This window comes from Schistocerca americana, chromosome 11, assembly GCF_021461395.2.
Source record: "Schistocerca americana isolate TAMUIC-IGC-003095 chromosome 11, iqSchAmer2.1, whole genome shotgun sequence".
Classification (NCBI taxonomy): Eukaryota; Metazoa; Arthropoda; class Insecta; order Orthoptera; family Acrididae; genus Schistocerca; species Schistocerca americana.
Genome location: NC_060129.1, coordinates 23,320,243 through 23,335,647, shown reverse-complemented (window position 1 = coordinate 23,335,647; position 15,405 = coordinate 23,320,243). Strand labels below are relative to the sequence as shown.

Below are 15,405 nucleotides of genomic sequence, written 5' to 3'. Positions count from 1 at the left end.
TAAAGAAATATGAATGTTTTAGTTGGACCACTTTTATCTCTTTGTGATAAATGGTGCTGTAATAGTCACAAACATTTGGCTCACAATTTTTGACGAACAGTTGGTAACAGGTAGGTTTTTTAAATTAAAATACAGGACGTAGGGGCGTTTGAACATTTTATTTCGGTTGTTCCAATGTGATACATGTACCTTCGTGAACTTATCATATCTGAGAACGCATGCTGTTACAGCATCATTACCTGTAAATACCACATTAATGCAATAAATGCTCAAAATGATGTCCGTCAACCTCAATGCATTTGGTAATACATGTAACGACATTCCTCTCAACAGCGAGTAGTTCGACTTCTGTAATGTTCGCACATACATTGACAATGCGCTGACGCATGTTGTCAGGCGTTGTCGGTGGATCACGATAGCAAATAGCCTTCAACTTTCCCCACAGAAAGAAGTCAGGGGACGCCAGATCCGGTGAACGTGCGGGCCACGGTATGGTGCTTCAACGACCAATCCACCTGTCATGAAATATGCTATTCAATACCACTTCAACCACACGTGAGCTATGTGTCGGACATCCATCGTGTTGGAAGTACATCGCCATTCTGTCATGCAGTGAAACATCTTGTAGTAACATCGGTAGAACATTACGTAGGAAATCAGCATACATGGCGCTATTTGGATAGCCATCAATAAAATGGGGGCCAATTATCCTTCCTCCCATAATGCCGCACCGTACATTAACCCACCAAGATCGCTGATGTTCCACTTGTCGCAGCCATCATGCATTTTCCATTGCCCAGTAGTGCATATTATGCCGGTTTACGTTACCACTGATGGTGAATGACGCTTCATTGCTAAATGGAATGCGTGCAAAAAAACTGTCATAGTCCTGTAAATTCTCTTGTGCCCAGTGGCAGAACTGTACACGACGTTCAAAGCCGTTGCCATGCAATTCCTGGTGCATAGAAATATGGTACGGGTGCTGCAATCAATGTTGATGTAGTATTCTGAACACCGATGTTTTTGAGATTCCCGATTCTCGCGCAGTTTGCCTGCTATCGATGTGCAGATTAGCCGCGACAACAGCTAAAACACCTACTCGGGCTCCATCATTTGTTGCAGGTCGTTTCACATGTGGCTGAACACTTCCTGTTTCCATAAATAACGTAACTATCCGGCGAAAGGTCCCGACACTTGGATGACGTCTTCCAGGATACCGAGCAGCATACATAGCACACGCCCGTTGGGCATTTCGATCACAATAGCAATATATCAACACGATATCGACCTTTGCCGCAATTGGTAAATGGTCCATTTTAACACGGGTAATGTATCACAAAGCAAATACCGTTCGCACTGGCAGAATGTTAAGTGATACCATGTACTTACACGTTTGTGACTATTACAGCGCCATCTATCACAAAGCGAAAAAAGTGGTCCAACTAAAACATTCATATTTATTTATATACTACACGAATATGTAATAAAAAATGGGGGTTCCTATTTTAAAAAATGCAGTTGATATCCGTTTGACCTATGGCAGCGCCATCTGGCGGGCCAACCATAGCACCATCTGGTTTCACCCTTCAAGCTAGACGAGTTTCGTTCTTTGTAGTTTTTTCGTTTGATGCTTATTTCGTGATATATTTGGCCCGGTCACTATCAATTGACCACCCTGCATAGTGAAAATAGTAAATATTTGCCGAATACAGCATATCCATCTAATGTGCCAAGGATATGTAAACACCATTCGACGGTTTTGCAATATAGTACTAATAGGAATGGTAAGACTAATATTGTCGAGTTAAGCAAATGTGAATGATGTATTCCTTCAAGAACAAAATGAGTGATAAGGAATACCAGTCAATCCATGATAAGAAGATTGCAGTACTGCATTGATACCAGTGGTCATCACTTCGAACACCTTCTGTAAATGGTCGTTCATTAGCCGCTATCAGAAAATAAGTGCCAAACTATAGCATCCCATTAAAAAAAAAAGGGGGGGGGGGGGGGGACGGCTTGACCTTCATATCTCTGAAGCGACCCCATCTTGCAACAAAAAAACCAGTGTCATATTATGGCCCCTGTTGCCCCATGCAACTTTTGTCCCACCAACTTTTCAGCTCCTATCATACTTCTGGAGTTATTCTTGGTGACAATAGTTAGTGACTCACCCTGTATAATAGACTAGTTGTGTGGTGTAATGGATAGGATAAGCCCTTGACGTGCAGAAGGTTGTAGGTTCAAATCCCAGCAGATGCTTTCCATTTTATATTTTTAAATCTTTCCATTTTCTGTTTTTAAATAATTATTGAAATGACTTTGATCATTATTTTTCTACAGTTAATTGGTTTAAATGTAATTCTTTATTTTTATTCCTATGTCACATCTTTTAGTCATTGTATGAATGTTGACATTTGTCTCGTTTTTCTCTTTATATGATTCTTTTTCCACTTGGAATTTTTGTGAATGTGAATCTTATTATGTTTATCTATCATAATATTTAAATATTTGAGAGTTCCAATCCATCTGTTAAAAAACAAAAGACGATATAATCTGTTCATATTCACTGTGCAGTGGTATCAAAAATATTTCTCATTAGAAGATGCCAGATGTGCTTTCTTTTGGTGATTCTCATACAGACATTTAAAACATAGCCTAAATTCCCATTGCTCTATAGGTGGAACAAAACAGATGATGATTTAAACGAAAGAAGGGATTACAAGTAAAATTAAATGAGGAATAGAAATAATAGATGCAATAGCATCGACAAAAAAATAGGAAGTCAAAACACAATAAACTAGAGCGAAACTAATTCATAAATTAATTGAAATCACATAAACAAAGACTTCAAGCAAAAAAAAAAAAAATAGGAAAAAAATGAGAGCATATGATAACTAAAATGATGTGACAAAAGGAATAGAAATAAAAAATTACATTTAAACCAATTAATTGAATAAAAGTAAAGTGAGGGTCACTTCGTCCAAAAAAAAAAAAACACACGTGAGTAGGTCAAAGATCGAGGTGGTGTTGGTTGTGTTTTTTGACTACAAAGGTATTATCTATCACAGATTTGTGCCACGTGGTCAGATGGTAAATGAGGAAGACTAGCGGGGAATCGTAGTGCGCACGATGGACGCTGTGTGCAGGAAGAGGCCTGAATTGTGGGAAAAACCAGAGTCGGATGTCGCATCGTGACAGTGTGCCGGCTTACGCGTCACTCTTCGTCTGCAGTTATCTAGCAAAACCCCACATTCCCATTGTGTCCACCCACCGTATTCTCAGGACCTAGCCCCACCAGATTTTTCCCTGTTTCCCAAACTGAAAAACACATTGAAAGGATGTTGTTTTCAAACCGTAGAAGAAATACAGGACAATTGGCGACAAACCTGTGTGCCGCCCCCCAAAATGCATTCCAGGAGGCGTTCCAAAACTGGAAGAAACAATGGGAATGGTGTATTATCAGTGGAGAGGACTATTTTGAAGGGAACAGTGCTTGAGATGTACAACAAGCAATAAAACTGATACAGCAAAAGTTCTTGTTTTGAATGCTGAGCTGATGGGTTACATTTTAAGGTGGCATAGTCACAGGGGAAATGATCACAAAATTTTTATTGCCTTTTATGTATTTTTACCTTTTATGTACTTTTGAAATTTATCGGTGCTTTAATCCATAATCATTAAGATATCCAGTTTTAGGTGAAACTAGGTTTCTTCAAAAGGCTATTTTTTAAAAAAAATTGTAAAAATATAAGTCGAGCGGTGTCTCTTATCTTACTGCTCGCATCATGCAGGACTGGATTTGTGAGCACGAGGGCAAATTGTCGTGCCTCACCTGGCTGCCACAATCGTCAGATCTCAATGTTTCTGAGTCTCTGTGCTCTGCTTCAGAGAGACGGATATTCGGTCGCTATCCTTCTCCGTCATCGTTTTCTGAACCTGCTACTATTTTGCAGGAGGAGTGGTATAAGATTGCTTCAAAAATCATGCCGGAGCTGTATTTATCCGTTCCGAGATGACTGGGAGCTCTTTTGAATGTCAACAGGTTTCCTACACTGTATTAGGCATGCTAATGTCTTGTGTTTTTCGTGTTTCCATATACCCCCGTGTATTTCTTATTTATGTATGTGTGTTGTTCATTACTTTTTATGTTATTTTGTTACTTGCTACAATCCATCAAGTCATCTCCAAGTCATGATGTCATGATGAATGGTGTCCCTTCGTGAACTCCCAGACATTGTTTTGTTCCTCAGTTATTCCAGTGTCCTTCCCAGTGGTTTCTTTGATGTCTCCTATCCATGTCATCCTGTCTTTTCCTCTCTGTGACCTTCCATCCTTCTGAGCAGTACATTTTATTGTAGTGAGTCTTAGGCTCCTTCTCCAAACATATATTCCAAAAGAATCACTTTTCTTGCTATCCACTTTTTTTATTGTCAACTACTCATATCTGTACAAAGCTGTGGGAAAGATCAAAGTTTTATGTACTTTTATTTGCTCAGTGTTGACAGTTTCACTGCCTGTAGTTACTTGCTTAATTTAATTTTAGTGGATTTTTCAAATTGTTCCATTCTTGCTTCAACAGTATAGGAGCCGCTTTTTGTTCTCATGAATCCTAAATGTCTTTATTCCTGTTCTTACAAAGTCAGTAATATAATTTTTGAATCTTCTGTAATGCGGCACCTCTTGTCACAGGAACCCGAGTGTATTATCGTGCAGGGAGAAGATCTGTGTCACGACGCCTTGCAAACTGGAGCGCTACGACCCAGACAGGTAGGAACAAACTTACGTTTACAGACAGTTTTCTTCTTTCCTCTTCATAGCCATTTATATCTAATTTTAAGACGAAGTTTTGTAGTACTGACAAAACCTGCCACTGGTCTTTAATCGCACTTGACTCTTGTTACGATGATAGACACTAGCTCGTGCTAAAGTGTGTACTGCTGCTACTAGTAGGTGCGAGCGTCACATGCATGCAAATATTGGCTGTTCGACTTCAGAATGTGAAATGTAACAATATTTACACACATATTTATTTTACTCCTGTATAACTTCTAGGATTATTTTCAGCGACATCAAAGTCCATAGTTTCTGACTTCGTATAAACCCAGACACGGAAAGAAAGAAGCTCAATCAGTTATATTTTCCTCTCTAGTATGTTTATTTTACTGCTAGCTGTAAGATCTTACTAATATTTAAATAAAGTAAAGTAAAACTGATTTGTATACTTTGCATAGCCTAACATACAATTCATGGTAACATTGTGGTCAAAGCCAGGATCACATTATATTTTTGCTGAAGCACAGTAATTGGGTGTGAAACTTTCCCACTTCAGCAAAGACATCGTCAAGTTGCTACGAATCGGAATCTCTAGCTGCAATGACAGTTCCGAACAGTACCTGCACTTGTCGTACAGTATACACGGTATATAAAAAAGAATCATCCTATTTGGCACTACTGTATTTCTGAAAATAATAAACATATACATTGAATTTTGTTTTTTGATGACCTCAAAAAAAAAAAAAAAAATTTATTTTATATATATAGGTGTTAAATACGCTCCCCTTGAGATGCACGGCATGTTAGTGTGGTATTCAAATTGCTCCCACACATGCAGTGAGCATGTCAAGTAACAGCTTCCACAGCTGTTGTTATGCGATGTCTCATTTCACTTACTGTTGTTGGTAATGGAGGCACATAAAGAAAGTCTTTTATAAATCCTCACAAGAAATAATCACGTACCAGCAGGACTGGTGACATAGGAGTCCAGTAATGTAAGACCGAATGGTTTGGTCCAGTGCAGCCGATCCGTCGTTCACTAATCCTTTGACTTTTAAATTCCCACACTTCCAGATGCCAGTGTGGAGATGGCCCATCCTGTTGGTAAATGAAGTCGTTCGAATCAGTCTCCAACTGCGGGAAAAGAAAGTTCTTAAGCATATTGAGATATGTGCTTCCTATAACACTGTTCTCGGAAAAGAAAAATGGACCGTACATCTTTTCCTGCGAAGCTGCTCAAAACACATTAAAATTTGGAGAGACCGTCCCGTGTTGTACAACTTCATGTGGTTGTTACATACTTCATATTCTCACATTATGACGGTTCACCATTCCATTTAAATCAAATGTTGCCTCGTCACTAAACACTAAGTGTGCAAAAAAACTGTCATTCGCCATTTTGCCAAGAATGAAATTACAGAACTCCACACGCTGTTGTTTGTCACCTTCACGAAGGGCTTGCATTGCAGTAGCTGCATTTTATGTGATTTCATGTGTAAACATCGAGCAACATCTGCCAGATGGACATTGAGAGCATGCTGAGATGTCGAAATGCACAGTGAATGGATTTCAGTTGACTCCTTGTGAAACTACGGTTGGCGCATTCAACGTCTGTGTCAGACACTCAAGGACTTTGTTCTGTCTTTACACAAACAACCTGTTTCTTGGAATTGTTCATGCCATCATCTAATGCTCTGTATTACTGACACGCACTGTGCAAAATGTAGAACACAAAACTTTTTTTGTTTTTCTGACACCATTTTTACTAGAACTGAAGTGGGTGCACACTGCTGACCTAGTGGGAACCATGTAAAACTCGAGAGATCGTTCTTTCCAACAGTACATTGTTGATGCACATATCTCAACTAACATAATAGTTCGGTTTTTTAAAATCTGATGATTCTTTTTGATTCACCCTGTAGTACTAACTGAGCCTCGAACCGCAGCTGCTTGCAGTAGTCTGCATTTTGGCAGTATCCTTATAGATAGAAAGGAGGAACATTTATAGGAATATAATTACTATTATATCTTGCCTCTGTGGTTTTGTAAATGTTGGCTAAGTTCTTAGATGGACTTAACATTCATAAAACTTAGGAAATACAATTTTGTAATAAATTATGCTCCTAAAGATTTTTTGAAATAAACTAAAACAATCCATCAAACAATGTAAAATCCTGGATGGAATATAACAATATTATGAAAAGGAAAGTTTCTACTCCTGCTAAGTCGTAAATAGGCACAATAAAAAGACTGTCACAAATAACCTTTCGCCCAGCAAGGTCTTCGTCTGTTACTAAAACAATCCATGTTAGATACTGGAACCTTTCTTTAAAGAATTGTTCCACCTGGAAATCAGTCTTGATTTTTTTCCCCTATCAGGAATAACTGAGTCTGCCAGATTCTTTAAAATGGCAGCTATTTATGCCAACAGCTCTTCAATAAAAAAAATTAGCAAGAAATAATTAAATTATTCAAAAAAAATAATAATGTGTACATATAATAATCTTCCACTTGCAGAATATTTAAGATAGGGATCATTTATTAACTGTCTTTCATAACAGATTTGGTTTTTTGCGTATAAAAGCATTTAAATGAAAGCTCAGTTCGTGAACTACATTTACGTTTAAAGACCATTCAAACACATTGCACAATACCCCAGTTCAAAATTATTCTTATCAGTATGAAAAAATACATATATGATAATTATTGGTTGGTTCTGATTGATTATAAGTCCCTGTGTTCACTCATCAGTATTTCACAAAATGACTACTAGCAGTAAACAGCGCATTGCCTTATCAGAGCCAGCCCAGGGAAGGACGAGAAATCAAGGGAGTAAAATTAAGCTTCCTCCTCCACACACTTAAGTTTCAATGTCAAGTAAAATTGTGGCTTTTGCCGTACAAAGCTATATACTATAAATACATTATTTTTTTCCCCTTCTTCTTCTTGTTCTTCTTCCTCCTCCCCAGCCCCCCTCCCCACCCGACACCCCCACCCCACTCGTAAATGTACTTGCACATTTGAAACATGCAAAGACAGTAATTCCATGTTGTGGGCACTCCTGGAAAGGATGATGTAACCTGCTGGCCGGTAGGCGTGCCTCACAGTTTGCAGAAAGCCAACAGCACAGGAAGGTATTTTTCTTGTGATGAAATACAGATCGTAGTACTGAGAAGTGACAAAAAGTGTTAGTATTTCTTCTTATCAGCTAAAGTACATACTACAACTTTGTAATAAAATCAGAATGAAGTAACAAAATTGGTGCTAGGATCCTTCCCCAAACTAACATTGAAAAAGAATTGATTTTCTTGCTATCTATTCTTTTCATTGCAGGTGAATCACATCGATATGACCCTGTGGAATCACCATAGTTTCAGACATTTTTATTGTGGTCAGTAGTGACAGTTTTGTTTCCTTTAGTGAGAGGTTTAATTTAATTGTAGCCACATTTACAAGCTATACCGTTCTTATTTCCTCATTGTGGAGCTGCTTTTTCTCGTCATCGATACTACAAAATATATATTTAATGATTTTCTTAGAGGTTTCTCCACCTATCACCACAACAGTCATAATTACTGGTACTTTGGTGTAAATAATGTAATTTTTTAATCATTTCATAATGTAGCATCTTCTGTCACAGGAACCCGAGTGTATTATCGTGCAGAAAGAGGTCGATGACGTGGGACCCAGACTTCTGGAAACCACACAGGTAGGAAGGACTATTTATATCTCATTTTTAGGTACAATTTTGTTGTGCCAACAAGAAACCTCTCTGATCTCTGATCATACTTAACTCTCGTGTGTAGCTTGTTTAGCTCCAGCCCTACATGGGCCAGCAAAATGAGAAGTCATTACTTTCCAGCAGTTAAATTATACGTGTTTCACGGAGATACTGAAATACCTGAAATGTCAAACCGTGGGAAAGCTAGGTTGATGTGTGTGTTCCCAATAAACTATACACGTGCCCCGTTGTATTTGTCGAGCTGCCAAGCTTCGCAGAATCTCGATTTGACGCCGATGTCAACTGAATCTGAACTCTGACAACTTGAAGGTGCAATTGGACTTTATTACAAGTTCGCTGTGCATCAGACATTAATGTAGTATGCATCTTTATGTTGGACACCCAGTTAAAATTATAACATTCAACCATTTAAACAAAATGCTATTATAAAAAGATTCAGTGTATCTTGACATTATTATTATGTTCGCCTTGTTGATATTCCTGGGAGCTGGGCACGGCACAGCAGTTTCTTGCTGCACTTGCAGTGACGTCAAGCATAGCGCTACTCCTTGTCTCTCCATGAAGTCCATCAGGAATACCTCATGCAAATTAATATACATAATATAGATAGATTTATCTCTCAAAATGACTTTTCTAGTCATTTTTACCAAAACAAATAAGTATGTACACATGTTCATTTATATGTCAAGTAAGTACAGAATTTTCCTATCAATTGAATTGTTTCCTTTTCTGAAACTCTTATCGATAAAATAATGGGAAATGTCACAAGCTCTCAAGCTCTGAATGTAGATGCAAACTATCCTGCTAAAGCTTCCTAGTATTGTTCGGGGAACCAACATCGACACTTTATAGACCAATCCTGAGCGTAGGTCGGGCTGTGGTTTTCTCCATGTGTGAGTAATCTGTCACTCTAAAACTGAACTGGTTGCGTACGACGATGACGTACGTATGTCTCACTACCTGTGGATGCCTCTCTGTGAACAATCTGGTAAGCGCTTAAGTGTGAATTGCAGAAAAGTTGCGCAATGCAAATGTACCTTTCTCTCTCTCCCTGTACTTTATCGTCATTGCTTTCAGGACTTCAAAAATCTAATTCTGCCTTTCACTGTTGTTTGATACTGTGAAGAGACAATTGTTTCTCCTTCTTTGTCTATTATTACTTGCAAATTCAGAATTCCTCCTCCTGGTTTCTCACTGTTTCCTAGAGTCATATTGATCTTAGCTGAATTTGTTGAGTAGATGGACAGTTTGTCTCTTCCCCTCCTATTGTTGTTGTTGTGGTCTTCAGTCCAGAGACTGGTTTGATGCAGCTCTCCATGCTACTCTATCCTGTGCAAACTTCTTCATCTCCCAGTACCTACTGCAACCTACATCCTTTTGAATCTGTTTAGTGTATTCATCTCTTGGTCTCCCTCTGCGATTTTTACCCTCCACGCTGCTCTCCAATACTAAATTGGTGATCCCTTGATGCCTCAGAATATGCCCTACCTTCTTCTTGTCAAGTTGTGCCACAAATTTCTCTTGTCTCCAATTCTATTCAACACCACCTCATTAGTTATGTGATCTGCCCATCTAATCTTCAGCATTCTTCTGTAGCACCACATTTCGAAAGCTTGTATTCTCTTCTTGTGTAAACTATTTATCATCCACATTTCACTTCCATTCATGGCTACACTCCATACAAATACTTTCAAAAACGACTTCCTGACACGTAAATCAATACTCGATGTTTACAAATTTCTCTTCTTCAGAAACAATTTCCTTGCCATTGCCAGTCTACATTTTATATCCTCTCTACTTCGACCGTCATCAGTTATTTTGCTCCCCAAATAGCAAAACTAATCTAATTCCCTCAGCATCACCCGACTTAATTTCACTACACTCCATTATCCTCGTTTTGCTTTTGTTGGTGTTCATCTTATATCCTCGTTTCAAGACATTGTCCATTCCGTTCAACTGCTCACCCAAGTCCTTTGCTGTCTCTGACAGAATTACAATGTCATCGGCGAACCTCAACGTTTTTATTTCTTCTCCATGGATTTTAATTCCTACTCCGAATTTTTCTTTTGTTTCCTTTACTGCTTGCTCAATACACAGATTGAATAACATCAGGGAGAGGCTACAACCCTTCCCAACCACTGCTTCCCTTTTGTGCCCATCGACTGCCATCTGGTTTCTGTACAAATTGTAAATAGCTTTTCGTTCCCTGTATTTTACTCCTGCCACCTTAATTTGAAAGAGAGTATACCAGTCAACATTGTCGAAAGCTTTCTCCAAGTCTACAAATGCTAGAAACTTAGGTTTGCCTTTCCTTAATCTGTTTTCTAAGATAAGCCGTAGGGTGAGTATTGCCTCACGTGTTCCAATATTCCTACGGAATCCAAACTGATCTTCCCCGAGGTCGGCTTCAACTAGTTTTTCCCTTCGTCTGTGAAGAATTCACATTAGTATTTTGCAGCCGTGACTTATTAAACTGATAGTTTGGTAATTTTCACATCTGTCAACACCTGCTTTCTTTGGGATTGGAATTATTATATTCTTCTTGAAGTCTGAGGGTATTTCACCTGTCTCATACATCTTGCTCAACAGATGGTAGAGTTTTGTCAGGACTGGCTCTCCCAAGGCCGTCAGTAGTTCTAATGGAATGTTGTCTACTCCCAGGGCCTTGTTTCGACTCAGGTCTTTCAGTGCTCTGTCAAACTCTTCACGCAGTATCGTGTCTCCTATTTCATCTTCATCTACATCCTCTTCCATTTCCATAATATTATCCTCAAGTACATTTCCCTTGTATAGACCCTCTATATACTCCTTCCACCTTTCTGCTTTCCCTTCTTTGCTTAGAACTGGGTTTCCATCAAAGCTCTTGATATTCTTGCAAGTGGTTCTCTTTTCTCCAAAGGTCTTTTTAATTTTCCCGTAGGCAGTATCTATCTTACCCCTAGTGATATGCGCCTCTACATCCTTACATTTGTCCTCTAGCCATCCCTACTTAGCCATTTTGCACTTCCTGTCGATCTCATTTTTGAGACGTTTGTATTCCTTTTTGCCTGCTTCATTTACTGCATTTTTGTATTTTCTCTTTTCATCAATTAAATTCAATATCTCTTCTGTTACCCAAGGATTTCTACTAGCCCTCGTCTTTTTACCTACTTGATCCTCTGCTACCTTCACTATTTCATCTCTCAATGCTACCCATTCTTTCTTTCCGCCATTCTTGTCTATTGTTCCCTAATGCTCTTCCTGAAGCTCTTTACAACCTCTGGTTCTTTCAGTTTATCCAGGTCCCATATCCTCAATTTCCCACCTTTTTGCAGTTTCTTCAGTTTTAATCTACAGTTCATAACCAATAGATTGTGGTCAGGGTCCACATCTGTCCCTGGAAATGTCTTAAAATTTAAAACCTGGTTCCTGAATCTCTGTCTTACCATTATATAATCTATCTGATACCTTCCAGTATCTCCAGGCTTCTTCCATGTATACAACCTCCTTTCATGATTCTTGAACCAAGTGTTAGCTATGATTAAGTTATGCTCTGTGCAAAATTCTACCAGGCGGCTTCCTCTTGCATTCCTTGCTCCCATTCCTTATTCACCTACTACGTTTCCTTCTCTTCCTTTTCCTACTGTCGAGTTCCAGTCACCGATGACTATTAAATTTTCGTCTCCCTTCACTATCTGAATAATTTCTTTTATGTCATCATACATTTCATCAATCTCTTCGTCATCTGCGGAGCTAGTTGGCGGATAAACTTGTACTACTGTGGTAGGCGTGGGCTTCGTATCCCCTCCTATACACTATCCTAATCCATTTGCAAGCATGAGACATCAGAGAGACTTGGTCCATTTCTGTGATAATGGTGGTTACACGAAAATGTGGTTGTGTGGCCACAAGTAACGTCACCTCAGATTTATACCGATAAAGATAGTAGACAGCGACATGCAATCAAACAGTCTTGCTAGTCAGTATTTGAGAATCAAATTAATGAAGGCTTCTGTAACAGAATGCAAATGGCTGATTCACTTGCCAGCTCTAGTACAAGTAACTGCCAGAGACGTGTCTGTATCTACATCTGCGTCTACATCCATACCCCGTAAGCCAATGTTCAGTCTGTGGCCTACAGTACCCTATACCATTACTAGTTGTTTGCTTTCCTGTTCCATTTGCAAATAGAGTGAGGGAAAAACAACTGTCTATAGGCCTCTATGTGAGCCCTAATTTCTCATATCTTATCTTCACAGTCCTTACATGAAACGTTTTGGTGGCAGTAAAATTGCTTTGCAGTCAGTTTCAATTGCCAGTTCTCTATGTTTTCTCAACAGTGCTTTTTGAAGAGAACGCCACCTTCCCTCCAGGGATTCCTATTTGAGTTCGCGAAGCATCACCGTAACACTTAACTTGTCATTCAGACATACTGGTAACAACTCTATCCCGCCGCCTCTGAACACTTCGATGTCTTCCTTCAATCCCACCTGGTAAGGATCCAAAACACACGAGCAGTATTCGAGACTAGATCGCACCAGTGGCCTATATCCGGTCTCCTTTACAGGTGATCCGCTCTTTCCAAAAATTCTCCCAATAATTTCACCTTCCCTACCACAGTTCTCACACGCTCGTGCCACCTCATTCGTATCGCTTTGCATCGTTATGTCCAGATATTTAAACGGCCAGGGCATTAATAATTCTGTATCTGAACATCACAGGTTTGTTCTTCCTACTCATCTGCATTAACTTACTTTTGTCCACATTTAGGGCTAGCTGCCACTCATCGCACCAACTGGAAATTTTGTCTCGTATCTCCCTTCACTCACTCAACTTCGGAACCTTACCGTGCACCACGGCATCGTCAGCAGACCACCACAGATTGCTGCCCACCCTGTCTGCCAAACCATTAATGTTTATAGAGAGTGTTATCTGTCCTATTACACTTCCCTGGGGCACTCCTGACAATACTCTTGTTGCTGTTGAGGACAGTACACTGGGTTCTATGATTTAACAAGTCTTTGAGCCATTTGCATGTCTGTGAACTTGTTCCGTACGTTTGCACCTCCGTTAACAGCCCACAGTAGCGCACCGTGTCAACCACTTTTCGGAAATCTGGGAATATAGAAACTGCATTTTGCCCTTCGTCCATACTTCTCAGTATATCTTGCGAGAAAAGGGTATTCTGAGTTTTGCACGGGTGATGCTTTCTAAAACCGCATTGATACATGGACATAAGTTTCTTGCTCTCAAAAAAGTTTGTGATATTCGAACTGAGAATATGTTCAAAAATTCTGCATCAAACAGAAGCTAGGGATATGGTCTGTAATTTTGTAGGTCCATTCTTTTATCTTTCTTAACGAACTTTTTCCAGTTGCTTGGGCCTTTGTGCCGGGTGAGAGATTCACGATAAATGCCAACTAAGTAAGGGGTCAGTGCCCTAGAGTACTCTTCGTAAAACCGAATTAGGATTCCAGTGGACCTGGTGATTTATTTGTTTTCAAATTTTTCGGTTGCTTCTCTAGGCCAGATATTTTTATCGTGATGTCGTCCGTATGGGAGTCTGCCTGATGGTCAAACAACAGTATGCTTGTATGGTTCACCTGTGTGAGTAATTTCTTGAACGGGAAATTTAAAACATTGACTATTGTTTTGCTATCTTCAACTGCCACACCAAAGTGGTCAGCGAGGGACTGAACAGAAACCTTAGGCCTGCTTAGCGGTTTTATGTAAGACGAGAATTTTCTCGGGTTCTCTGCCAGATGTTTTGCTAAAGTGTGACGGTGATAGTTGTTGTATGGTTTGTGCATAGATCTTCCCACAGAGGCACGAATCTCTACTAGCCTTCACTTGTCATCATTTGTGCGTTCCCTTTTGAACCGAGAGTGTAACTGCCTCTGCTTCCTCAGTATCGTACGAATTTCGTTATTAAAGCGTGGCAGGTCTCTACCATCCTTTATCCACTTATTAAATGCAGACTGGCAATGGCAAGGAAAGCGTTTCTGAAGAAGAGAAATTTGTTAACATCGAGTATAGATTTGAGTGTCAGGATGTCGTTTCTGAAAGTATTTGTACGGAGTGTAGCCATGTATGGAAGTGAAACGTGGACGATAAATAGTTTCGACAAAGAGAGAATAGAAGCTTTTGAAATGTGGTGCTACAGAAGAATGCTGAAGATTAGATGGGTAGATCACATAATTAATGAGGAGGTATTGAATAGGATTGGGGTGAAGAGAAATTTGTGGCACAACTTGACTAGAAGAAGGGATCGCTTGGTAGGACCTGTTTTGAGGTATAAAGGGATCACCAATTTAGTATTGGAGGGCAGCGAGGAGGGTAAAAATCGTAGAGGGAGACCAAGAGACGAATACACTAAGCAGATTCAGAAGGATGTAGGTTGCAGAACGTACTGGGAGATGAAGAAGCTTGCACAGGATAGAGTAACATGGAGATCTGCATCAAACCAGTCTCCGGATTGAAGACCACAACAACAACATCCACTTACTAGGCACGTAACTCTTGAGACTTCGATTTACAACCTGCTTAAACTTTGCCCATAATTCCCCTACCTCTATCTTACTGGTATTACGTGACGCCAATTCACTGTCTAAGTGAGATGCTAATAATTGCTTATCCACTTTATCTGGCAGAAACACTCACCTATCTTTCTCGGCTGATTTATTAGCTTTCATAATTACAGTCGCCGTAATGATATCAGAATCACTCCGTCGATAACATCTGGCACTACAAATATGTAGTTACAAGGTCTAAGAGATTAGGTCTGAGGTATTTCCATTATGTGTGGGTCACAGAAACAGCTGCTTAAGGCTGTTTTCAAAAAATGTGTTCGAAAGTACTTGGCAAGATCGTCTGTGTGTGCCCTCCCAGAATGAATCGAAAGACCTCTT

General features: G+C 39.5%; 1 protein-coding gene across 4 annotated transcripts in view; it reads left to right on the top strand.

The window, feature by feature from the left end:
- Positions 1-15,405, top strand: part of LOC124553594 (zinc finger protein 436-like) — a 214,855-nt gene that overhangs the window by 147,306 nt on the left and 52,144 nt on the right. For all 4 annotated transcript variants that reach the window (XM_047127450.1, XM_047127448.1, XM_047127449.1 and 1 more), the window contains 2 exons: positions 4,693-4,770; positions 8,417-8,485. In XM_047127450.1, the coding sequence (XP_046983406.1) occupies positions 4,693-4,770; positions 8,417-8,485 (147 nt within the window). The remainder of the gene's footprint in view (positions 1-4,692; positions 4,771-8,416; positions 8,486-15,405) is intronic.